Source organism: Callithrix jacchus, chromosome 11, assembly GCF_049354715.1.
Source record: "Callithrix jacchus isolate 240 chromosome 11, calJac240_pri, whole genome shotgun sequence".
Lineage (NCBI taxonomy): Eukaryota > Metazoa > Chordata > Mammalia > Primates > Cebidae > Callithrix > Callithrix jacchus.
In genome coordinates, this window is record NC_133512.1 from 88162628 (window position 1) to 88187882 (window position 25255).

The following is a 25255-nucleotide window of genomic DNA, read 5'->3' on the forward strand; positions in this document are numbered from 1 at the left end:
TTTTTAAGTAAGTGCTCCAGGAATTCTGAAATTGGTCCAAGGACCACATATTAAGAACTAATGATCCAAATAATTTGACTTTTTTATCTGTAGATAAATCAGATGAAATTGTTAACACCTGAGGAAATTATTAAAAATTAACATGGCAGTGGAGGATAGTTTGAAAGAGGTTTTTCAGGGCCCTTTCAACAAGAAAATTAATTGAATACAATATTAAAAACTCTGTATTTGATTTAAGACTAAGGCTTTAATTTATTCTTAATCTCTATAATTTTTATGTCATACCCAGTGTCTTAATTCCAATGAATAATTTTCCACAGCAATTTTTGTGGATAACTCCAAGGGACCTCAAAGGAAGCTATAGTGTGAACAAAGAGAAGTAGAATTTGTCTCTGTGTGTAAGAAGCAGCACGGGCTGTTATACTACTTTTTAAAAAAATTATGATAGCACCAAGTGGAATTGTTTATTTTTTTAGATTCATAGAAGCGAAAATCTGCTGTTATGGCTGGAAAGCCAACATCCTTAAGATGAATATATTACCATATTTGAGTGCCCTTAGTAATGAGCAAAGATAAATCTTTATGAGTACATACAAAATGCAGTGTTTTATGTTAAATAGAGAAAGCCAAACACTAATACAAATGAATGACAGATTAGGTAATCAGAACAGATACAGACATTAATAGCAGGATATTGGTATTATTAATGTATCTGGTTTTAAAATAATGAACTTAATTACAATTCTCCTCAGCCTACCCCCACAATTGTATTTTATTTCAGTCTCAGCAGCTTCACATTATGATCTCTGAAACACTTATTATTAAAGATACCCAAATGTATGCATTTCTCTTTATATAAATGTTTCAGTCCATAAAAGCAGGCCAAATACATTAGCTCAAAACATCAAATATTTTCAGATGTAGGAATCTTTTATTTTCACACTTTTAAAGGTAATCTGTATTTCTAGTGTCTATTATAGACAGAAAACTTTCATATGACAACATTCTTATATTCTTTTTTTTTTTTTAATTTTTATTTTTTATTGCATTTTAGGTTTTGGGGTACATGTGCAGAGCATGCAATACAGTTGCATAGGTACACACATGGCAGTGTGTTTTGTTTGCTTTCTCCCCTTCACCCACATTTGGCATTTCTTCCCAGGCTATCCCTCCCCACCTCCCCCTCCCACTGGCCCTCCCCTTTTCCCCCCAATAGACCCCAGTGTTTAGTACTCCCCTCTCTGTGTCCATGTGTTCTCATTTTTCATCACCCGCCTATGAGTGAGAATATGCGGTGTTTCATTTTCTGTTCTTGTGTCAGTTTGCTGAGAATGATGTTCTCCAGATTCATCCATGTCCCTACAAATGACACAAACTCATCATTTCTGATTGCTGCATAATATTCCATGGTGTATATGTGCCACATTTTCCCAATCCAGTCTATCATCGATGGGCATTTGGGTTGATTCCAGGTCTTTGCTATTGTAAACAGTGCTGCAATGAACATTCCTGTGCATGTGTCCTTATAGTAGAATGATTTATAGTCCTTTGGATATATACCCCGTAATGGGATTGCTGGGTCAAATGGAATTTCTATTTCTAAGGCCTTGAGGAATCGCCACACTGTCTTCCACAATGGTTGAACTAATTTACACTCCCACCAACAGTGTAAAAGTGTTCCTTTTTCTCCACATCCTCTCCAGCATCTGTTGTCTCCAGATTTTTTAATGATCGCCATTCTGACTGGTGTGAGATGGTATCTCAATGTGGTTTTGATTTGCATCTCTCTGATGACCAGTGACGATGAGCATTTTTTCATATGATTGTTGGCCTCATATATGTCTTCTTTTGTAAAGTGTCGTTCATATCCTTTGCCCAATTTTGAATGGGCTTGTTTTTTTCCTGTAAATCTGTTTGAGTTCTTTGTAAATTCTGGATATCAGCCCTTTGTCAGATGGGTAAACTGCAAAAAATTTTTCCCATTCTGTTGGTTGCCGATTCACTCTAGAGACTGTTTCTTTTGCCGTGCAGAGGCTGTGGAGTTTCATTAGGTCCCATTTGTCTATTTTGGCTTTTGTTGCCAATGCTTTTGGTGTTTTGTTCATGAAGTCCTTGCCTACTCCTATGTCCTGGATGGTTTTGCCTAGATTTCCTTCTAGGGTTTTTATGGTGCCAGGTCTTATGTTTAAGTCTTTAATCCATCTGGAGTTAATTTTCGTGTAAGGTGTCAGGAAGGGGTCCAGTTTCTGCTTTCTGCACATGGCTAGCCAGTTTTCCCAACACCATTTGTTGAACAGGGAATCCTTTCCCCATTGCTTGTTTTTGTCAGGTTTATCAAAGATTGTATGGTTGTAGATATGTTGTGTTGCCTCTGATGCCTCTGTTCTGTTCCATTGGTCTATATCTCTGTTTTGGTACCAGTACCATGCTTTTACCCCATTCCTTATCCTTCTTTCACAAAACCCCCAGCTTCAGACAACTGCTGTTATGAATTTGACATGTGCTTTTCTGATCCATTTAAATAAATTTACATTCATATATACATATAGGTACCTAAGAACAATAGTTAGTGGCTTTTGTGTGCGTGGCTTTAAATTTTACATAAATGGTATAATTTGTGCATATCCTTCTTTAACTTGCCTTCTTGGCTACTGTTACGTTTTTGAGATCTAGCTATGCCACTGATACATAGAATTCTCTTTCATTCTTTTTCATGTTGCTTTGTACTCATAATGTATCACATTTTATTTATTCCTTCTGTTACTGATAAACATTTAGATTCTTCCAGGATTTTACTCAATACTGCAATGAAAATCTTTGCATTTTCTCCGTTGCACATATGCAAGACACTTTTCTGACGTATGTATCTATAGATGAATTGTGTGGTTGTAGGATACATACATACTTTTAAAATTTTGCTAGATACTCTCAATTTGTCCTTTGAAATAGCCATACAATTTACAGTACCACCAGCCACTTATGAAAGTTCCCATGTCCTTATATCATTGAAAGTTCTTGTTATTAACAGAAGTGCTAATTGTTGGCATTCTGATCTGTAAATCAGAATCTCTATTGTCCTATCTCTAGTTCAAATTTGCAATTCCTCAATTACTTGTATGATGCTATGCATTTTCATGTTTGTTAATCATTCTGATTTCACATACTTTGGTAAGACATTGTGGTGGCCATGAGATGTGCCTTACAGAGGACTTGCTAGAGGAAATATAATTGAATGAGAGCCCCAGATGCTGTGTATTAAAATCCTTCACTGAGTTTGTCTCATGATTCTCCTTCCACGTGAATGAATGAGTACAACTGGGATACTAAAGTAGTTGTGTATTTTGGAGGTATGACACTTCCATATTGGCTGGTTCTTGGCTCACAAATGATTTTACCAAACCTTCCTTAGACTGCTCAGTGTTCTAACATCTTCCATGTAGCCTTCTACCTTTCTTTCCTTTACTAGGGGATTGAATTTACATTGAGGTCTCATAGCCTCCTCTGCCTCTCCTTATTTCCTTTTATATGAGTATTTGGTTCAGGACCTCCATTTGCAGCTTGGAGGTCCTAGGCTAACACAGTTCTATACATTGCATTACCATCCTCTAAAGTGGGATCTTTGGTTGTAGAGTTTTAAAATTTTTTATGTAGTCAGTTTTATTCACATTTTTCTTTATGGTTTGTACTTTTGTGTCTTTAAGATATTTTTTCTAACAGAAATCATGAACATATTCTTCTGTATCACAAAAAGTTTTAAAATTGCAATCATTAGAATTAATTTTTGTATATTGTGTGAGTTAAGAATCTAATTTTATTGTTTTCCATGTGGAAAGCCATTTGTCCCAAGGTAAGTTTTTGAGTAGTCCCTTCTCCTATTGTCATTCTGTTATCTTTCTTCTAGGTTCCAATCTATGCATTTGATTCTTTATAGGAAGAGTTAGCCCTTTGTGTCTGTGGGTTTCAAATCCATGGATTCAATCAACCACGGATAGAAAATATTTAGAAAAACATCAGAATTGAGCATATAGATACATTTTGCTTGTCATTATTCCCTAAACAATACAGTATAATCACTATTTATATAGCATTTATATTATATTAGGTATTATAAGTAATCAAGAGATTATTTTAAGTATACGGGAAGATATGCATATGTTATATGCAAATACTACCCAATTTATATAAGGGATTTGAGCATTCATGGATTTTGGAATCTGCAGAGAGTCCTGAAACCAATTCCCCACAGATACCAAGGCATAACTATATTTATTCTATCATCTATTTGTTTATTCTCACATCAGTATATACTTTTAAAATAATAATAACTTCTTTATTTAACTTTATTTATTACTTACGATTAGAGAGTTTCCTCTGGTGAGGCATCATTAAGCTGCCCATAAAGACAAGTGACGGTTAGGATCAGTAAGACTGGGCGGAGGAAGATCCAACACGTCTCCTATGCATGAAGCAAAAGTGCACTTGGAAGCTAGCTCTGTCATTAGGTTGTCCTCTATACCCTCACTTGATTATAAGCTTTTGAAATCAGAGACTATACCTGTCTCTGTGTTACCTACAATACTTCACTCACTGCTTGGAACCTATATGCCTGCAATAATTTAAGCCTTCCCTGGCACCCAAAGCATAGAGCAAATCACATTCCTTCTTTTACCTTTGAGAAGCTCAATCTTCAAGGGTAGAGATATGTGAACAGATAAGAAGAAAATGAATGACACAGAGCAGAAAGGCATGACTGTCAGAGAAGTCATTGGAGACTTTATAGAGGAAATTAAATTTTTATTGATTTTGAAGGAGCTTGCCAGAGGAAGTAGAGGATAGGCATTTTAGACAGAGGGAACAGGAGACACAAAACACAAAGTGATGGAAGGCATGATGAGTTTGGAGAACTACAAAACTTCAGTGTGGCTGAAGGGTAAGGTGGTTATAGAGTTCTGGAAGGTGAGGCACTCACCTTCCCAGATAAATAATCTGGGAAAAATCTTAAAAGTCATTTTTATTAGTTTGGACTTTATTCTGAAGTACACATGGATCCAATAATTTTGTTTTGTGTTGTTTTAAGCAGAAGTGTGACATGATCAGCTTGAATAAATGAACAATTTGAATTGCTTAAAGTGGATCACACAGTCTACTATTTTTAAAGTTATTCTTTGACCAAAATATTCTTTATTAACTGAGGGAAAAAAGGGCTTTCTTGAATTTTTGGGTTGTGAGATAGATGTGCATTCTTGATTTATCATCTTCAATCCTGTTATATAATGTAATAACCATTGTTATTATCCTTAGCAGTGCTTTCCTCAATAAAGTTTAATGGCCTATAAAATGTGACTTTCATTTACAAATATAGTACATCTAACCAGAATTTACGTGGCTGCTATCCAAAATACCAACTGCAATTGACCCTTGGACAATATGGGGTTAGGGGTGCTGATTCCCTATGCAGTTGAACATGTTATGTAACATAATACATAACCAGTGTTATTATGTTATATAATGGGATTGAAGATGATAAATCTTTGAAAAATGGGGCAACTAAATTCTTATAATTCCATATCTTTCACATATGTTTTTACTTTTTTGATAAGAAGTGGTAACTTAGTTCAGAAAGAAAATAATCATCCCCTTTTACTTATGCAGGATACCAAGCCTATCTTAGCACCAAAATAGTGAATGATGGGGATCAAACTCTATGAATGCATTCATATGTACATATATATGGATATATAGTACACACATATGCACATATACATATACATACTTGCATATATATGTATACACATGTATATATGCATATGTATATTCTAATGTATATGTATATATAACCAAGTTATTGTAGAGTTGACCTTTGAACAACATGGGTTGGAACTATACAGGTCCACTTACAGATAGATTTTTTTTTCATTTCTGCCATCCCTAAGGCAGAAAGACCAACTCCTTCCCTTGTTCTGCCTCCTCAGTTGATTCAACATAAAAACTATGAGGATGAAGACCTTTATGATGATTCACCTCCACTTAATGAATAGTACATTTCTTTTTCTCCTTGGGTTTTTAAAATAACATTTTCTTTTCTCTAGCTTGCCTTATTGTAATAATATTGTATATAATATATATAACGTACCTAATATATGTTAATTGACTGCTTATGTTATCTATAAGGCTTCTGGTCAACTGTAGGCTATTGCTAGTTAAGTTTATGGTAGTCACAAGTTACATGTGGATGTTCGACTGCACAGGGAGTCAGCACCCCAGCCCTCATGTTGTCCAAGAGAATTGTCCAAGGGTCAATTGTAATTGGTATTTTGGACAGCAGCTGTGGTAAATTCTTGTTAGATATATTATATTTATAAATGAAAGTCTCATTTTATAGGCTATTAAATATTATTGAGGAAAACATTGCTAAAGGGTAAAATCTTGTCTAATGCTTGAAACATCTTTGGTTTCCTATCACTTTAGATCTTTTTTAAGTAATTGCAAAAATCTTTTAAGCTAAATTTAACACAACCAGAGAGCCAAATATTTAAGTTCCACTAATGAAGATATCTAAATTTCTGTTAAAAGTGTAAGATATATTTTAAACCCTTATAATATAACTCATCTTTCTCTCAGTCAAACCTTTTTTTTAAGACAGTTTCTTTGCTTCTTCCTAAGTAGTCATAGTTCAACAAGATTGCTATTGAAATTGTCTGACTAAGTATGTTAACTATATAATAAGATGACTGGATAAGAGATAAATATAGAAAATTAGCTTTTCTTTCTATCAGCAACAACCCTTTAGGAATTAAAATGGTAAACTAATAACTATTTGTTTCATAATAATAGCAAACCCTCAAATATTTCGACATAAATCTAATAAGAAATTTATAAGACATAAATGGAGAAAATTGAATTGAATAAACCCTCACTGAAGTACCTAAAACAAGATTTGAATTGATAGAAAGATCATGATTTTTAATAAAATCTGCATCTTAAAAATGCAAACCCTATCCAGATTTATGCACATTTAATAAAAGTGTAAATACATCCTAATGAGGTTGGTTTTGAAATTTTGTTAAATGGAACTTAAATTTCATATGGGAAGGAAAAGTCAAAAAATGGTTGAGAGTGCATGCTTTGTAGACAAATTGCCTTGGTTGGAATCCTGGCCCTATCATCTATTAGCTGTGTTATCTTTGGAATGGCATCCATCTTTTCTTATAGATATGCTTATAACAGTGCCTGATATATAGTAAGCACTAAATATAGATTAGCTATTCTTGTTATTATTTATTAGCATTGTTAATATTTGTTATTATATGGAAGACTAAATGACCAAAGAGAATCAAGAAATGTAGGAATAAGATTTATGCTTTCTCAGATATTAGAGCCATTAAAAAATCAAAGTACTGAAATATCTAGCAGGATGTTAATATAGGAATGAAAAATGGATCAGAGGAACCAAACAGAGAAGCCAGAAATGAATCTTAGTAAATATGAGAATATGATAGATACTAAATGAATTCAATATAAAAAATTCATTTAATCATGTCTGCTATCCAAATAAAAAATATGTGGTTAGATTCATGTCTCATACCAAATATAACCATAAATGGCATCTTGATTAAATTTTTTAATTAAAAGAGAACAATAATATTTCAAAAGAAAGATAGGATACTCAATGTATAAGCTGAAGGTTGGGTAGTACTTTTCAACAAATATAGGAATTTGTCACTTGGAATACTAGAAGAAAAAAAGACAGCAAACAAACACAGGAATTCCACTTTCAAACAGGTATAATGATTTCATGAAATGTTAACATTGTGCACGTGATAGATGGTTTATGGATAGTATAAAGGAAAAAGAGAAAAAGGAAAAATGTTTTTTAATATATGCAGCAAAAAATATTGTTAACATCTATTACATACAAATAAAAGTGACTGTATAAGGCAGAATTCAATAAAAATAGGCATTTCACAGTAGAGCAGTCCACATGTCCAGTATTCACAATTTCATAGGTATTAAGGAAAATACAAATTAAAATGGCAAATTTGCAAAAATTAAGGTGTGATTATGGTAATATCTATTGGTGGTGGTGATTATAGGAAAGGGATACTTTCAAAACTTGCTGATGTAAATATACTTCTTTTTTTTTTTTTTTTTTGAGACGGAGTTTCACTCTTGTTACCCAGGCTGGAGTGCAATGGCACGATCTTGGCTTACCGCAACCTCCGCTTCCTGGGTTCAGGCAATTCTCCTGCATCAGACTCCTGAGTAGCTGGGATTACAGGCACGCACCACCGCGCCCAGCTAATTTTTTTGTATTTTTGGTAGAGACGGGGTTTCACCATGTTGACCAGGATGGTCTCAATCTCTGGACCTCGTGATCCACCCGCCTCGGCCTCCCAAAGTGCTGGGATTACAGGCCTGAGCCACTGCACCCGGCCCTGTAAATATATTTCTTTCCATTGTTTTGTAAAGGAACCTGGAATATCTTTTAAAAATAAAGAAAATGCATATTTTGACCTAGTCATCACATTCATGAGAATATATCTTACAGAAATAAGATCACAAAAGCATAGACATTTATGTGCAGTGATATTATTGGTAAGTTTTTTTTTTTATGAGGAAGGATATTGGTAGTAAATGCTAGGGAAGATCACATAGGATCTAATAAGCGTATTTATGAACTAAGAAAGCTTATGCTTTCAGTCTAGTCTAATCTAGACTGCAAATAAATTTCAGCAGGTGAATTCAAGCACAGAATTGCTTGAAGGCAGCTTGCATCATTCTACTTTCTTAGAGTATTCTGATACTGACTTATTAAGAAGATTACTGTGATGTTGATTATTAAAATATTGATGTTTCTAGGTATTTTTCATTCAGTAGTATGTTATTCAATTAGCAACAAGTGTAGAGTTTTAAAAATATTCTTGTTTGTTTTCACTGCTGAAACCTATTCTAGTGGAAATTTCAAATAGACAATTAGTGATCCTAAAAGCAAGATAAATTTTCTTAGAAAAGACAAGGTAAAGAACATGTATATCCTCCCTCAATTCTTTTATAAGGTAATAAGATGAATAAAAATATCATGGCACAATTTAGCATTGTAAAATAAAATCAATTGGTCATCTCTAGTGTGGTTGTGCTTGGAAAGTGAAAGAAGTCAAGATCTTGTCTGGGAACATCGTGTCTACCTTGACCTCACCCTTAAGAATCCTAATCTTTAGTTTGAAATCCCATGGCTACATACATATCAACTTCAACCACAGTATATCTGGCAAGGTCATGCAGACCTGGGACTTGAGCTTCTGATTCTAAGTCCAGTGTTTTTCTGTCTGGCTTCTCTTGTGCATTCCTTATGATGATATGCTAATAAAAGCTATATGATCAGGCCTTAAAAATCTGCTTTTTTTTTCTAATGGCAGAATGGAGCATATTACCACATCAGGTAAATATTCTATTCAAGGCTTAATGGAAATGAATGTCATACTTAGATCATTGATAAATATCTCATTTCCAAATTATGAGAGTTACCAATATTTGAGTGTATATTATGGTCCAGCCCTTTATATTACATTACTTCAAATTTTTGTAACTGTTAAAGGAAGATATTATTATTCCCATTTTACAGATGGATATTTGATAGAAAATACTTCCTCAAAGCTGTTAGTGCAGTAATGAAGACAGGGTTAGAAAACAGGTCATGTTGCTCTCTGACTAATGTTACCACTCATGGTTTCTATTTTGTTTAAAGCTTTATTTTATTTTACTTTGTTTATTTTTTGAGCTTGTCACCCAGGCTGGAGTGCAGTGGCATGATGACAGTTCACTGCAGTCTTGACCTCCTGGGCTCAAGCGATCCTCTCATCTCTCAATCTCCAGAGTAGCTAGGACTACGGGTATGTGCCACCATGCCTGGCTAGATTTTGAATTTTTTGTGTTGCCCAGGCTAGTCTCAAATTCCTGGGCTCAAGTGATACTCCCAAAATGCCAGTATTACAGTATTACAGGCCTGAGCCACCTTGCCTGGCCAAGTTAATTTTAGAATTAAAAATATTCCATGTGGATTGTTACATTTTATCTCATTGTTTTATATTTAGGAAATTGCTTTATAAATACCATTTTCTTAATTTTCATACTTAGCACTCCTTATGAAACATAACCTATTATTTGACCCAGGTTTTGATTAGAGGAATTGAGTCACAGAGCTGTTAAGTAGCTGCGATTTCACAAGAAGCCAGACAGAGCAGGGTTCCAATTTTGGGTCTCACATTATCCAATTCAGTGTTCCAGTTTTGTTGCTTATTGAGCAACCACTACAAGCACAGGTTACATGACATCTGATAGCTCTCAAATGGATTTCACAAACACAATTCAGATTTCGACTAGCAGTGACTCAGGAGCAAGGGCACTTGGATGTATTTCTTTATGGCATTTTTCCCAGGGTACATACAACCTGGAAGGTCTCTTGAGTATGGGGGAAGGTTTCACCCTGGGGAATCCTATTCCCTCCAAACTGGGACAAGGGGAAGGAGAGTACTGTCTCTCATCAGCCATCTCCTCAGGTAGGCCTGGGGAACTCCTGGGATGCAGGCCATGGCATACTGACTGACTGTTGAAAAAACCAGGCACTGGGGCACACTGCACTACTCTTAAAAAGGAATCAGAGGCCCGGCCCGGTGGCTCAAGCCTGTAATCCCAGCACTTTGGGAGGCTGAGGCGTGTGGATCATGAGGTCAAGAGATTGAGACCGTCCTGGTCAACATGGTGAAACCCCGTCTCTACTAAAAATACAAAAAATTAGCTGGGCATGGTGGCGCATGCCTGTTATCCAAGCTATTCAGGAGGCTGAGGCAGGAGAATTGCCTGAACCCAGGAGGTGGAGGTTGCGGTGAGCCGAGATCCCGCCATTGCACTCCAGCCTGGGTAACAGCGAAACTCCGTCTCAAAAAAAAAAAAAAAAATGAAATCAGAGTAGTTTGTGGTTATACTTGAAATGGATAGAGTTACATGATACCAAGCAACTGTTAGCAATTCCTTCCCTGAATCCCTCATTTTCTTAAAGCATTTTCTCCTTTTCCTCATTAAGCTTTGAATTGGGATTTGAAGAATGATGAGACCAAAAGAGGGCTGTTTCTGGTCTTTGGAGGAATTTGATACTCCATTTGATCTAAGTGTGCAAAGCCAGAGTTCACAAGAGATCTTCTAATCTTTTTCTCTAATATTTTCCCACCTTATTCATATGGGAAAGAAGGAAGGGAATACTTAATTTCATTCTCCTTCCTTCTATTTCCCTGACTTGTTTAAAATACAAATGTTATAGACACCTAAGATAGAAATTTAACTGAAACAGCCTCTTATTTATTGTCTTAAAAATTAGTGTAATAAAATAGCATTTGTAGTCTTTGGACATTTAAATCCAGCAGGGTTATTATCTTTTTCTTTTTAAAAAATTTAATTCAATTGTGTTTAGACTACAGTTGGTTTTTGGTTACATGGATAACTGCTTTATTGGTGATTTCTGAGATTTTGGTATATCCGTCACCCAAGCAGTGTACACCATATCCAATATGTAGTCTTTTATCCCTCCCCTTGCCCCATCATTCCCTATTGTCCCTAAAGCACATTATATATTTCTTAGGCCTTTGCAGCCTCATAGCTTAGCTCCCACTTATAAGTGAGAACATGCAGTATTTGGTTTTCCATTCCTGAGTTACTTCATTTAGAATAAATGGTCTCCAGATCCATCCAAGTTGCTGCAAACGCCATTATTTCATCCCATTTTTTGGCTAGTTTTCCATGGTGTATATATGCCACATTATTTTTATCTACTTGTTGGTTGACGGCATTTAGGTTGGATCCATATTTTCACAATTATGAATTGTGCTGCTATAAATGTGTGTGCATTTTTTTTTCACATGTTGACTTATTTTCCTTTGGGTAGATACCCAGCAGTGAAATTGCTGGATCGAATGGTCATTCTTTGAGGAATCTCCATACTGTTTTCCACAGATGTTATACGAGTTTGCAATCCCACCAGGAGTGTAAAACTGTTCCGTTTTCAGCACATCCATGCCAACATATATTATATTTTGACTTTTTAATTATGGCAATTCTTGCAGGAGTAAGATGGTATCTCATTGTTTTAATTTTAATTTGCACTTCCCTGATAATCAGTGACGTTGAGCTTTTTTTTTTTTTTCTGTGTTTGTTGATTGTCTATATTTCTTGAGGATTGTCTATTCATGTCCTTTGCCCACTTTTTGATGGACTTATTTGTCTTTTTCTTGCTGATTTGTTTGAGTTTCTTGTAGATCCTGGAGACTAGTCCTTTATTAGATGCATACTTTATGGATATTTTCTCCTACTCTGTAGATTTTCTGTTTACTCTGCTGATTATTTATTTTGCGGTGTAAAATCTTTTTAGTTTAATGGTCTCCTATATATTTATTTTTGTTTCTGACCTTGTGATCCTCCCACCTCTGCCTCCCAAACTGCTGGGATTACAGGCATGAGCCACCGTGCTGGGCCTTTTTTTTTAAAGGCCAGTAAGAGTTTACTACCTATCTAACTCTTCTCATTCTTGAAGTCTCAGACCAAATCCCATCTGTTTGAAAACCTCTAGGGTATTCTATCTATCTTATGCTTCTGTTATGTGCAAAATTAATTTGCCAATTAATTGTGAACTGTTTTATAAACTATCTTAAAATGGTTAATTAAATCTTTGGGATGGTGTTTAGCTTTCTCCAGGATTATGACATACCTTCTCAACTAGACATATGATGGCTAGGAGTCAAGGACGATTTCTCATAAATTCCAGTCTTGTTTTACAATGCCTAGAATGGTTGTTGTCACAGAAATATTCATTACCTGGAAGAAAGGATGACAGGACGGGCAGAATGGATGGAAAGAGGACATGGGAATGAGGTGCTGAGGACAGATGAGGAAGAAAGCTGTTTTAGTTGGGAGGATAGGTGAGAGAACTATGGAAAGGAATTGCCTTGGACCCAGAAAGCCTGGTGAAGATGCTTAGGTCCTGCAGGGGTGTTAATAGTGTACTTTTAGTTTTTCTTATTAGGAGGTTTCTTCATTTTGGGAGAGTTCTTTTGAAAGAGTGAACTTAAATTGGAGAGAAGTGCATTTTAGTAAGTTAATAGCATTTGAATTTGCAAAATGGGCCTATGGATGATCTATGGTGTTTATATACCCATATTTTACTTTTTGTATTTTATTATTATTATTTGGTGATTATGAATGACATTTTAAAAGTTGCAGAAAAATTTACATCTAAAATTTCAGCAATGTTGTTTTTGATCAATGAAATAAGTTGCATTTGAAATAATGGAGATGCAATGTTCAAAATTTCAACTGTGGTTAAAACAATAGTGTGATCTATGAGTCATTAAGAGGAAGATGTGCCTTTCAAATACAGATTGAACATAATAAAAGCCACTCTCTAATTTTCTATTTTTGATAATAGGACATCTCCAAGTTTGCAGAGAAAGACAATATAGTTCTTGGAGAAGGTGGAATCACATTGAGTGGAGGTCAACGAGCAAGAATTTCTTTAGCAAGGTGAGTAACTGATCATTGGTCTAGCAAGCATTTGCTGCAAATGTCATTTCTGAAGAAAACTACAGACATTTCTCTATTGCTTTATATTCTGTTTCTGGAATTGGAAAAGTCCTGGGAATTTTATAGCTAGTGGGTTAAGAATCACATTTAAGAACTATAAATAATGGTATACTATCCAGATTTGGTAGAGATTATGGTTTATTCAAAATCTGTGACCATATTTTGGCGTCTGTATATTTTCTTGCCTCATGGTATAGTTTAATAAAAATGGAAAACTCTAGGATTTTGCATAATACTGGAAAGAGAAGGTGTAAATATCTGTTAGTTCCATCATAGACCCTGCCACTCCAATGTACATACTAGCTTTAGGCTTCTGTTTAGGCTTCTTGGTATAGATAAACAAACATTTTCAAAATTTTTGAGCAAAATTTTTGTAACAAAGGGAGGAAGGCAAATGATGTCCCTTGGCTTAAAATCAGTAATCTTTAAAATAAAGAGGACAAACACATTAACATAGTTGGGGGAGGAGCTTTCTTAGTAGAAACACTGTTGGTTCAAGCATGTTAAAGCTGTCAAAGACATGTAAATATAGTTAATGTATGTCAAGGAGAGAGCTTTGTGGTTAAACTGTAACTTTCAGTTTAAACAATTATTGGTGACAGTGACGCGGATGTCAAATGTTTCTCAAGCTTTATCTGAACAAATTTCTTCTCACTTTGTTGCCACAGTCATTAACAAGAAATCACATTGACTCATTGATGTTTTGGCTCCTTTCCCTTACTTTCTCTTGTTTCCAAAAGCTGAGACAGGAAACACCCTCACTGAGCACCAGCAATTGCCTCATAGTATCCTAGGCTTGTGTGTATTTGTGTGTGTGTGTAATCCCCTTACAGCTCTGCAAAGTAAGAATTGTTCTCCCTTCTTTACAGAAGAGATCATAAGATAACAGGCTGTTAGATGTTAACTTGATAAAAGCAAGTGGAGTCACAATTGAACCGTATCTTTTTGATTCTTTCCATTAAACCGTGCTTTAATCTTAGAATTACACTGTAAAGTAATAAATCAATAGATATGGATAACTCACAGACAAGATAATTGTTTCTAAATAAATGGAAAATGATTATTTTTATCTGTGAGCCAAGGTAAGACCTATTCTAAGCATTCCATTAATTTAGAGAAGGTAAAGTATATGGCTTCTAGTCATCCAACATAGAATTGAGTTTGTGTTATCAGTTTAGATTTGGTTTTGCTGTAAGGAGCATACCCTTTAAGGAACTACTAAAAATAATTGTCTATTCATATTCTCATCAGAATGTGTAATGTGTTGTCCATGTTGGATGATGAATTTATTATTTCTGATTTCATAAGGAACTGGTCATAGATGTGAGGGAGAGAATTAAGAACTGAGTGTGGGGGGAAAAAACCTGTGTACATTTTGATGGGATCCATTACCTAGCTCTTGCATGCTGTTTTCAAAAATAAGTTACACATCGAAAATTGCTTTAGACTTTATTTTAAAATTTTGTCATTGGTTTTTCAAAAAAATTTTAAATTGGTTTTAAAAATGTCTTAATTGTGTGCTGGTTGAACACAATTTTCTACAGAAGTACCAATAATTACATGTATAAACACAGAGTCCTATGTACATGAGATATAAGTAAAGTTACAATCACACTTGAAAAATTTAAGTGTTATGAAGAAATTATCCCATTTCTATTAATATGGAAACTGTGTCTTCATCTTTATTATGGTTCTAAGATCAATGAAATGTAGATTTTACTTGCTTATAGTTTCATATTTTACTAGCTTATAGTTTCATATATTTTACTATTATAATAGTAAAATATAAATAGTAAAATATTATGGGTATACCTTTTGTTGTGAAGTACTCACACTTACTTGGAACTTTTACGAATATGATACAGAGACTGAAACCACAGGAACAAATTGCGATATTGATTATACAGTTGTGGCAGCACTGCTTTCAATTTGTTGATAGCAGTTAACACTTAGAAAAACATTTTAAAAATAATTTCACACAAATGCTGCAATTTATTAGCTATCTCTGACATTTTACAGTTTGAAATAGTCTACTTTCTTCTTGGTATCCTCACCTAAATGTAAGATCTTTGAAGGCAGGAACTGTATCATTTTTTGCCATTGTATTTTGAGCACATAGCATGGTACTGGCCTCTAAATAGATACTATTGATAAAAGGTTTTCTTTTTTAAGGTCATATTTTAAAGTGTATGCTATGGTACAATTCAGTTTGTAACTTTTGCTAGTTTATTCCACTTACATCTAACAAAAGCATGTCAGCAGTTCTTGGAATGTTGTGAAAAGTGATAAAAATCTTTTCAACTTATTCCTTTATTTCTCATTTAAATTAATCTACCCTAGTAAAAAGACATGTATAAAAGTGCTACTTCTGCACCAGTTTTGAGAATAGTGTTATTTCAGTGAATGGATGTGGTGACCATATTGTAATGCATGTAGTGAACTGTTTAAGGAAAATCATCTACACTAAAAGATACAGGAAATAGTGAGGAAATGTAATTTAATTTCCATTTTCCTTTTAGAGCTGTATACAAAGATGCTGATTTGTATTTATTAGACTCTCCTTTTGGATACCTAGATGTTTTAACAGAAAAAGAAATATTTGAAAGGTATGTTTTTTGAATAACTTACTTACAATGCTCATGCTAAAATACAAGAAAGAAAGACTGTACCATCATACACTACATTTTACCTCTTAAGAAATATGTTCACCCTTGTTGGTATTAACTCAAGCCTGATCTTCCCTACCTGGCCAAGATTCAAGATCACTTCCATTAAACCCTTTTCTGTCCATTTCATGCTAAACCAATTTTTCCCATTGCTATACTGTTATAGCAATTGCCATCTGTGTAGTTTTTGCAGTATTATTGTCTTGTGACATATATTACTTTAATTGATTATTATGCTTAACATTTTCATTTACTTTTTTGTGTTAGTATTTTATTCTGTCTTCTCCTTAAGTAGTACACTTCTTAAGAAAATGCCTATGCCAAATGTTTTTGCTAGTTTTGCTACTGGTTTAATGTAGGTGAATGCTTAGACTACTCATCTACCTCAGTACTTCTTCGGGGACCTCCTTCTCAGTCACACAGAGCTCAGAACTTATATTTCCTTGGAACTACCGTTAGGGTCCAATATACATGATATTCCCTAGACAGACAGTTAGTTATATGACCTGACTTCAAAATTTTAAAATGATTCCATGGACTGTAAGGTAGTCTATTAGGAGAACAGTTATTATGCTCTTCTAGAAATAAAGACTTTAAGCTATAAATATGGATATGTGTATAAAATGGCTGGATTATGCCTAGAAGTACTTTTCTTAAAATTTAGTTAAATTTGATATCCAAGATACTATTTTTACAACCCTGTGACTGTGATAAGTAACTTCTATATTAATATAAACCTTGCTGCATTTGTATTGTTGTGTTAGTGTGTTACGGAATAATCTAGAATGATGTATCTTTCTATATGATATATAATATTTTAATGCCTAAAAAACTGATATTTCTTAGATCATTCTAGTCTGGATTTACTTCTAGAATAAATGAAAATTTTATTAGAAGAGAGTCAAATTAATTATCAAATTCTCAGTTATTGTTGCTGTTTTATTTTTAGTGAAACAGATTAGTTTTAATGTAAGCACTTGAGAAATAAATTGGTGGTCAACCTAAAATGTAAAAAAAAGAAAGAAATTAATAGAAAATTTAAAGAACAATAAGACTCTGACATTTAAAAGACATGGAAGTACAGCTCTCTAGGGACCTTGAAGATCATCTAATACTTTCCTCATTTTCTAGATAAATAAACTGAGACCCAGAGGATAAATGATTTGCTCACAGCCAAATATCTGCTTAATATAGGAAATTTTATTTCATTCTCAGTCTGTTAACATGCAACTTTTCTTTAATACAGCATGATATTTCATGCTATCAGAATTCACAAGGTACTAATTTAATTACTACAGGGTACTTATAGAATCATTTAAAATATAATAAAATTGTATAATACAGATTATATGCAATAAAACAATAAAATGCTAAAATGCAAGACATTATTGTAATAAAGTATTTATAAAATTGATATTTATATCTTTTTATATTCTTAAAGCTGTGTCTGTAAACTGATGGCTAACAAAACTAGGATTCTGGTCACTTCCAAAATGGAACATTTAAAGAAAGCTGACAAAATACTAATTTTACATGAAGGTAGCAGCTATTTTTATGGGACATTTTCAGAACTCCAAAATCTACGGCCAGACTTTAGCTCAAAACTCATGGGATATGATTCTTTTGACCAATTTAGTTCAGAAAGAAGAAATTCAATCCTCACTGAGACCTTACGCCGTTTCTCTTTAGAAGGAGATGCTCCTGTCTCCTGGACAGAAACAAAAAAACAATCTTTTAAACAGACTGGAGAGTTTGGGGAGAAAAGAAAGAATTCTATTCTCAATTCCATTAACTCTATACGAAAATTTTCCATTGTACAAAAGACTCCCTTACAAATGAATGGCATCGAAGAGGATTCTGATGAGCCTTTAGAGAGAAGGCTCTCCTTAGTTCCAGATTCTGAGCAGGGAGAAGCAATACTACCTCGCATCAGCGTGATCAACACTGGCCCCGCACTTCAGGTACGAAGGAGACAGTCTGTTCTGAACATGATGACACACTCAGTTAACCAAGGTCAGAGCATTCACCGAAAGACAACAGCATCCACACGAAAAGTGTCACTGGCCCCTCAGGCAAACCTGACTGAGCTGGATATATATTCAAGAAGGTTATCTCAAGAAACTGGCTTGGAAATAAGTGAAGAAATTAATGAAGAAGACTTAAAGGTCAGTATAAATTGCTTGCGGGTACTTCACCCCCCAGAGTGCAGTTGAGTAGAATGCAATATGTAGCATGTAACAAAATTTACTCAAATTATGAGATTAGGATAAGGTTTGTCTTAAAACTCAGAAAGTATGAAGTTTATTAATTATGCAAGCAACTTTAAAATGTAAAATAACAAATAATTTCTTTTTGCAATGGACATATCTCTTCCCATGAAATGGGAAAGGATTTAGTTTGGAGTCCTTTACAAAGCCAGTGATAATCGTGACTATAAGTTAGAAAGCACCTGCTTTATTACCATCTTGAACTCTCTGTGGAAAGAGGTGCAGTTTAAATAACTCTGTAAACAAATAGTAGCTTTCATTATTTAGAGCTCGCAAAATAATTTGTATGGAAGTAGTTTATATAAGGTATATAAACATTTAGCCTCTTAATAGGACTAACTCATATTCTGGTTTATATATCAGTCTTGCCTGAATTTAGCTAGTGTGGGCTTTTTTTATCTTGTAAGTTTGCTTTATACATTGGGTTTCTGAAAAGCTTTCTTTTAAAAAATGTATATGAAGCTCAACATATACTAGTGCCAATCTTCAGACAGAATGCTTGTTATATTAGGTTTCCAGTATAAAAGCATTTTATTTTTAAAAGAGGAAAAAAATATACTAAGGAAAGTTTTTGTTGTTTTAGTAGAAAACTTAATGCCTTGGATGAAATGAGCCATAGGCAGGGTTGTAATGAATTGTTATGTTTAATAGCATAGATCATTTGAGAATAATGTGACCTTTGACAAGACACAAGTCATTAACATCTCTAGGCTGAAGTTGCCTCCTTTGTAAAATGAGGGAATAAAATACATCCCTAAAGTATATAATTTAATGATAATTTGTCTGTATAGTTTTTTTTTTTTTTGAGATGGAGTTTTGCTCTGTCACCCAGGCTAGAGTGCAATGGCGTGAACTTGGCTCACTGTAATCTCTGCCTCCTGGGTTCAAGTGATTCTGCCTCAGCCTCCTGAGTAGCTAGGGTTACAAGTGTGCACCACCAAGCCCAGCTAATTTTTATATTTTTAGTAGACAAGGTGTTTTGTCATGTTGGCCAGGCTGGTCTTGAACTCCTGACCTTGGCCTCCTGATTTGCTTGCCTCGGCCTCCTAAAGTGCTGGGATTACAGGTGCCCATCCTGAGCAACCACGTCTGGCCTGTCTATATAGTTTATTATCAATCTAAATGAATTTCTCAATCCTGAATCTAAAATTTAGTTGTAAAGAATAATATCCTTGTCTAATAATTGTTACTATTTATGGATTGCTTCTAGTGCTAGGCAGCTTATATTTAGTCCCCACAATTACCCTGGAAGGTACTTACCATTTTTCACATTTATAGATAAGGAAACTAAAGTTTGGCAACATGTTTGAATTATAGCAACTCCTAGCATGTTAATGGTGGAGGTTGGGTTCAAATCCAGATCTGTCTAACTAAAAAAATGCATGCTCCTAACCAGTGCGCTGTATCCCAATTCCATAGAACCCTTCTTTATGTTTCATAATGCTTTCTCATAAGTTTTGTTGATTTTATGAGAAACAAAACTACCTTTTCCTTTGGACTATCTGGACTCTCTCTTTTTCAAATTTTTGAAATGTATCTATTTGCCAGGAGACAAAGATTTCTGAAGGAATATGCCCAGGATGGGAATTATGTACTTTAACTCATAGCTGGAAAGAGAGAGAGTCCTAAGCTACTAAGGAATGTTCAAACATAAATGGGCTTTCAGTTTATTGGAAGACCTTTATAGCTAGTAGTATACTGAACTGTACTTGTCCATGGACCCCTGAAGAAACAGGTTAAATCAAGGGGAGTTCTGGGAAACTTCATTTAGAAGGTATCATCTATTTGATAAAAGATATGTCACTGTTAAGCCTTAAAATGGTAGAATTGTCCAATAACTTTGAAAAATTATGGTGTTTCTCAACTTTAGTAAAGCTGTGTCGCTCCAGTAGACATTATTCTGGCTATAGAATGACATCATTCATAGAATTTATAATGATTTATATTTGTTAAACTACACTTAGATTCAAGTAATAATATTCCTTTATTTCCACTTTTAAAAGTAAAACCACAGTGGTGGCATGAAAGTGTACTGTCTTATTATCATAACCATAATTCTTTTATTCAGGAGTGCTTTTTCGATGATATGGAGAGCATACCAGCAGTGACTACATGGAACACATACCTTCGATACATTACTCTCCACAAGAGCTTAATTTTTGTGCTAATTTGGTGCTTAGTAATTTTTCTGGCTGAGGTAAGAATGTTCTATTGTAAAATACTACTATGATTTAAAGTTAAATTAAGAATAGTTGGGAAGGATGTATACATATTATGCACACACATGTACATATATATACATACATATATGTGTATATATGTATAAGTATGCATATACACAAATATATAACTATACATATAAATATATATGTACATATTACATATATTTATAATTTTACAGTATATAATGGTATAGTTTCATATAGTTCTTAGCTTCTAAAAATCAACAATTAGAAATATTATTGATATTTTATTTCATGTTACATATAAAATACATTTAAATAGAAACATAAGAAGAGTTTTTAATAGATTTTAATAATAAATGTTAAAAGAGTCAAAAGCTTAAAGTAGAAGGCTTTTGTCTGGATTGAAATTAAAGGCCAGGCACGGTGGTTCATGCCTGTAATCCCAGAACTTTAGGAGGATGAGGCGGGAGGATAGCTTGAGCCCAGGGATCAAGACCAGGCTGGGAAACAGTGAGACACTGTGTCTGCAAAAAAATTTAAAAATTAGCTGGGCATGGTGGCATGCGCCTGTATGGTTGAGGTGGGAGAATCTCTTGAGCCTGGGAGGTGGAGGCTGCCGTGAGCTGTGATTGTGCCACTGCACTCCAGCCTGGGTGCCAGAAAGATACCTTATCTCATAAATAAATAAATAAAACACTGAAACAAATCTGTACTAACTTTTAAATTCATTTGACTCTAGATCACGGGTAAGCTTTTGGCTTCCCTGGGCCACAATGGAAAAATAAAAGAATTGGCTTGGGCCACACATAAAATATGCTTATGATAGCGGATGAGCAAAAAAACAAAAACAAAAAAAGAAAAGAAAGATCCATGCATAATCTTCGTGATATCTGCCACCACGGATAAGCAAAAAAGTCCTCTCATGCAAAAAGTTGAACACAGCTGCTCAAGATATTTTATTGTTAAATATGCAGGCAATTACTATTTAAGTGATGATTTCTTCACAAATGAGATTAAATGTATATTAGTGACTTAGCATTCACTTTAGACAATCCTTTTAGAGATTCAAATAACCTACTTGCTTACAGAAATTTTGTTGTCTTCAATGTCCTCTTTGGTTTCTTTACCAACCCTCTACTGTTCTTTACATCACCAAGTTAAAAAAAAGGGGGGAAGAACGAAAATCACGTGATAGGCCACAATTTCAGATCTTCATCAGCACAAGAGGTTCCTGAAGCAATGGATGAGGCTTTTCTCTGGATCAGGAGCAGCCACATAAATGCTTAAAAGGGCCTGGCAGGGAGCGTCAGTGGGTGATGTGGCTGGGACGCTGAATGGAGAGCATTTGTTCTTCAGTTATCTATAGAAGGCAGCTGTCACTCAGCACCAGCAAAGGCCTTGTCATGAGGAAATTGGGGATCAGGTTTGCCAGATATTTTTGTGTATCAGGATAAGACAGAGATCCAGCTATTTTTTGGTAATTTTTTCCTATTTTAAACTATGGGTAGTTGATTAAATAAAAAAAACAAAAACAAAAACAAATGAATACCATATGGGCACAACAAAACACATCTGTGGGTTGGATTCAGCCTGTGAATGATTACTGCAGATATTTGTTCTAGAGGACATCCTGGGTATGTAGTAATATAAAACCTAAATCTAAACTCAAGGCCCATGCTACCTTCAGGGAATAAATGACCCAGAAGAAGAGCCACCTCTCCTAAGGAAGTATAAATGTATAAATAACTGAGACCTAAACTTGTAACTATACATTTTTCCCATTGTTGGTTGTTGCTAACCTCAATTAAGAAGGCTTGATGATATTTGTAAAGTATCATCACTCCACCATGCTCCAGTAATATCTGAATGGTCAAGAAATATCTAAAGATATGTACCAAAAAGTTGTGCATACAACTGTTGTAAATTAACAAACCAAATGGAGGCTTGATACAAGATGCAGTATAGCATAGTGCCAACTCTGGAATCCAACTACTCAGAGTGTGAATTCTAACTCTGTTCTAACCATGAAACTGAGCAAGTTAGTTAAACTCTCTGGGTTCGTTTTCTTATTATTTAATGGAGATTTTAATAGTACATCTACGTAGGCCATTTTGTGATTTAAAAGACATCATGATTATAAAGCACTTAATGTAAGGCTTGATACATAATGAGCAAGGTTTGTTGCTGTTATCATTAGTATCCTTAATTGTCATTATTATAATACGATAGTATGAGGTGAACAAGTTCATAATAGCAATATAATGAAAATTTTAATGATTTCTCTTATACTTTAACAAAAGTATGAGATTGGGTAATTTATTACTTTTATGTGAGTAATAAATATTGAATTAAAATATATTTAAAATTTACCACATTAGTCTCTGCCAGTCGTGCCAAATGACCAACATGAATGTGAGTAAAACCCAGTCCATGCCCACTTAATCTCAACCAACCCTTTATAATTGTTAATGACTTGAACCTCTGCCTTGAAAGATTACATTACTTAATTGTCTTCAACTTATCTGAATGTGGTGGTGATTTCTGTAAATTTATAGGACCTTTGTCTCATGCAGCTCCATGGAGTTGAACTTATGCACCTTTAAAATGGTATGTACTAAATTAATTGAGTGTTGATCTGCTTCACATGTGTACAATATTTTGCACTCACTAAACCAAGAAAACAGTGGTCCTTTAGGACAAGAAAATAAATTATAACAGAGAATTTAAATGCCATATAAATATGTTATTAGTTGAACTGCCACAATTATTTCAAAAAATGACCTTTTAGTAGACAAAACAATTGATTTTTTTTTTTTCTTCACGAATTTGCGTGTCATCCTTGCGCAGGGGCCATGCTAATCTTCTCTGTATCGTTCCAATTTTAGTATATGTGCTGCCAAAGCGAGCACAAAACAATTTATTTTGACCTTTTCTGGGCAAGAAATAATATAATATACTATGCACATTTTTGGCCAGTATTCTCTAGGCCTTGCCAATTAACTGGTTCTCAAAATTTTGAATAATAAAAACTTGGTGATAATAGAAAAAAATAGTAATTTTTAAAAACTATGCACACCATTATACAATTAAACAATTTATTCACCAGTGTTCACAATTCTATTGCCTTCTTTGAATCAAAATTTACAGTTCTTCTTTTAGATGAAGCTCCTTTATGATACCAGTGTGCCCATTTCTCATTACCATTATAATGTCTCATTAGCATGTCACATTCTGGTACAACTGCTAATCCAAGATTACAGTTTAGTTCTTTTAAATTCAATTGAGAACCTTATACTCATGGTCAGAGAACCTAAAGGAAGGTTAAGATATATTTCTTCCTTGATGTAAATGATTTGTCTATTTTTAGTTTTCCTAAATGTCATATTTCAATTGAGATTTATGTTTTTATAGGTTAGGTAAAATATGCTGCCCTTTTGCAATACGAAATACAGTTTTTAAAAAAAATTCTTCAAAGCTATTAAACTGAAAAAAATAATTTGATCTGTTTAGTTTGTTAGCACTTACCAAAAGGGAACGAGTCTACTTTAGTATTTTGTACCATTTTCCCCGCTGTAGGGCAGTATCTTCTGTAAATTCTTAGACATTAACGACAAAGAAATAGGCAAAAAATTATGTTAATTCTTAGACCCCTGCTTAGCAGTGCATCACTGACTAGATGAAGAAGAAACGAAGACAATACATTAGGAAGCATTTTCTTTATTTTTTATTTATTATACTTTACGTTCTGGGGTACATGTGCAGAACATGCAGGTTTGTTACATAGGTATACATGTGCCATGGTGGTTTGCTGCATCCATCAACTGGTCATCTACATTAGGTATTTCCCCTAATGCTATCCCTCCCCTATCCTCCCAATCCCTGCTAACCCACCCCTAGCCCCCCACCCCCCAGCTGGCCCCGGCGTGTGATGTTCACCTCCCTGTGTCCATGTGTTCTCCTTGTTCAACACCCACTTATGAGTGAAAACATGCGATGTTTGGTTTTCTGTTCTTGTGTCAGTTTGCTGAGCATGATGGTTTCCAAAAAAGCTCACTATCACTGGTTACTAGAGAGATGCAAATCAAAACCACATTGAGATATCATCTCACACCAATTAGAATGGCAATCATTAAAAAATCAGGAGACAACAGATGCTGGAGAGGATGTGGAGAAACAGGAACACTTTTACACTGTTGGTGGGAGTGTAGATTAGTTCAACCATTGTGGAAGACAGTGTGGCGATTCCTCAAGGATCTAGAAATAGAAAAATTATTTGACCCAGCAATCCCATTGCTAGGTATATATCCAAAGGATTATAAATTATTCTGTTATAAAGACACATGCACACATATGTTTATTGCAGCACGGTTCGCAATAACAGAGACTTGGAACCAACCCAAGTGCTCATCAATGATAGACTGGATAAAGAAAATGTGGCACATATACACCATGGAATACTATGCAGACATAATAAAGGATGAGTTCATGTCCTTTGCAGGGACATGGGTGA

The 25255-nt window shown here is 34.5% G+C and overlaps 1 protein-coding gene and 1 non-coding gene across 3 annotated transcripts in view; one reads left to right on the forward strand and one right to left on the reverse strand.

Moving 5' to 3' along the window:
• CFTR (CF transmembrane conductance regulator) overlaps positions 1-25255 on the forward strand; it is a 181379-nt gene that overhangs the window by 89251 nt on the left and 66873 nt on the right. For both annotated transcript variants that reach the window (XM_017975483.5, XM_054237473.2), the window contains 4 exons: positions 13472-13566; positions 16146-16232; positions 17734-18457; positions 20628-20756. In XM_017975483.5, coding sequence (XP_017830972.2) covers positions 13472-13566; positions 16146-16232; positions 17734-18457; positions 20628-20756 — 1035 coding nt within the window. The remainder of the gene's footprint in view (positions 1-13471; positions 13567-16145; positions 16233-17733; positions 18458-20627; positions 20757-25255) is intronic.
• Positions 23548-23654, reverse strand: LOC118143908 (U6 spliceosomal RNA). The gene has a single exon (XR_004728393.1). It is a non-coding gene; the product is annotated as a U6 spliceosomal RNA (small nuclear RNA).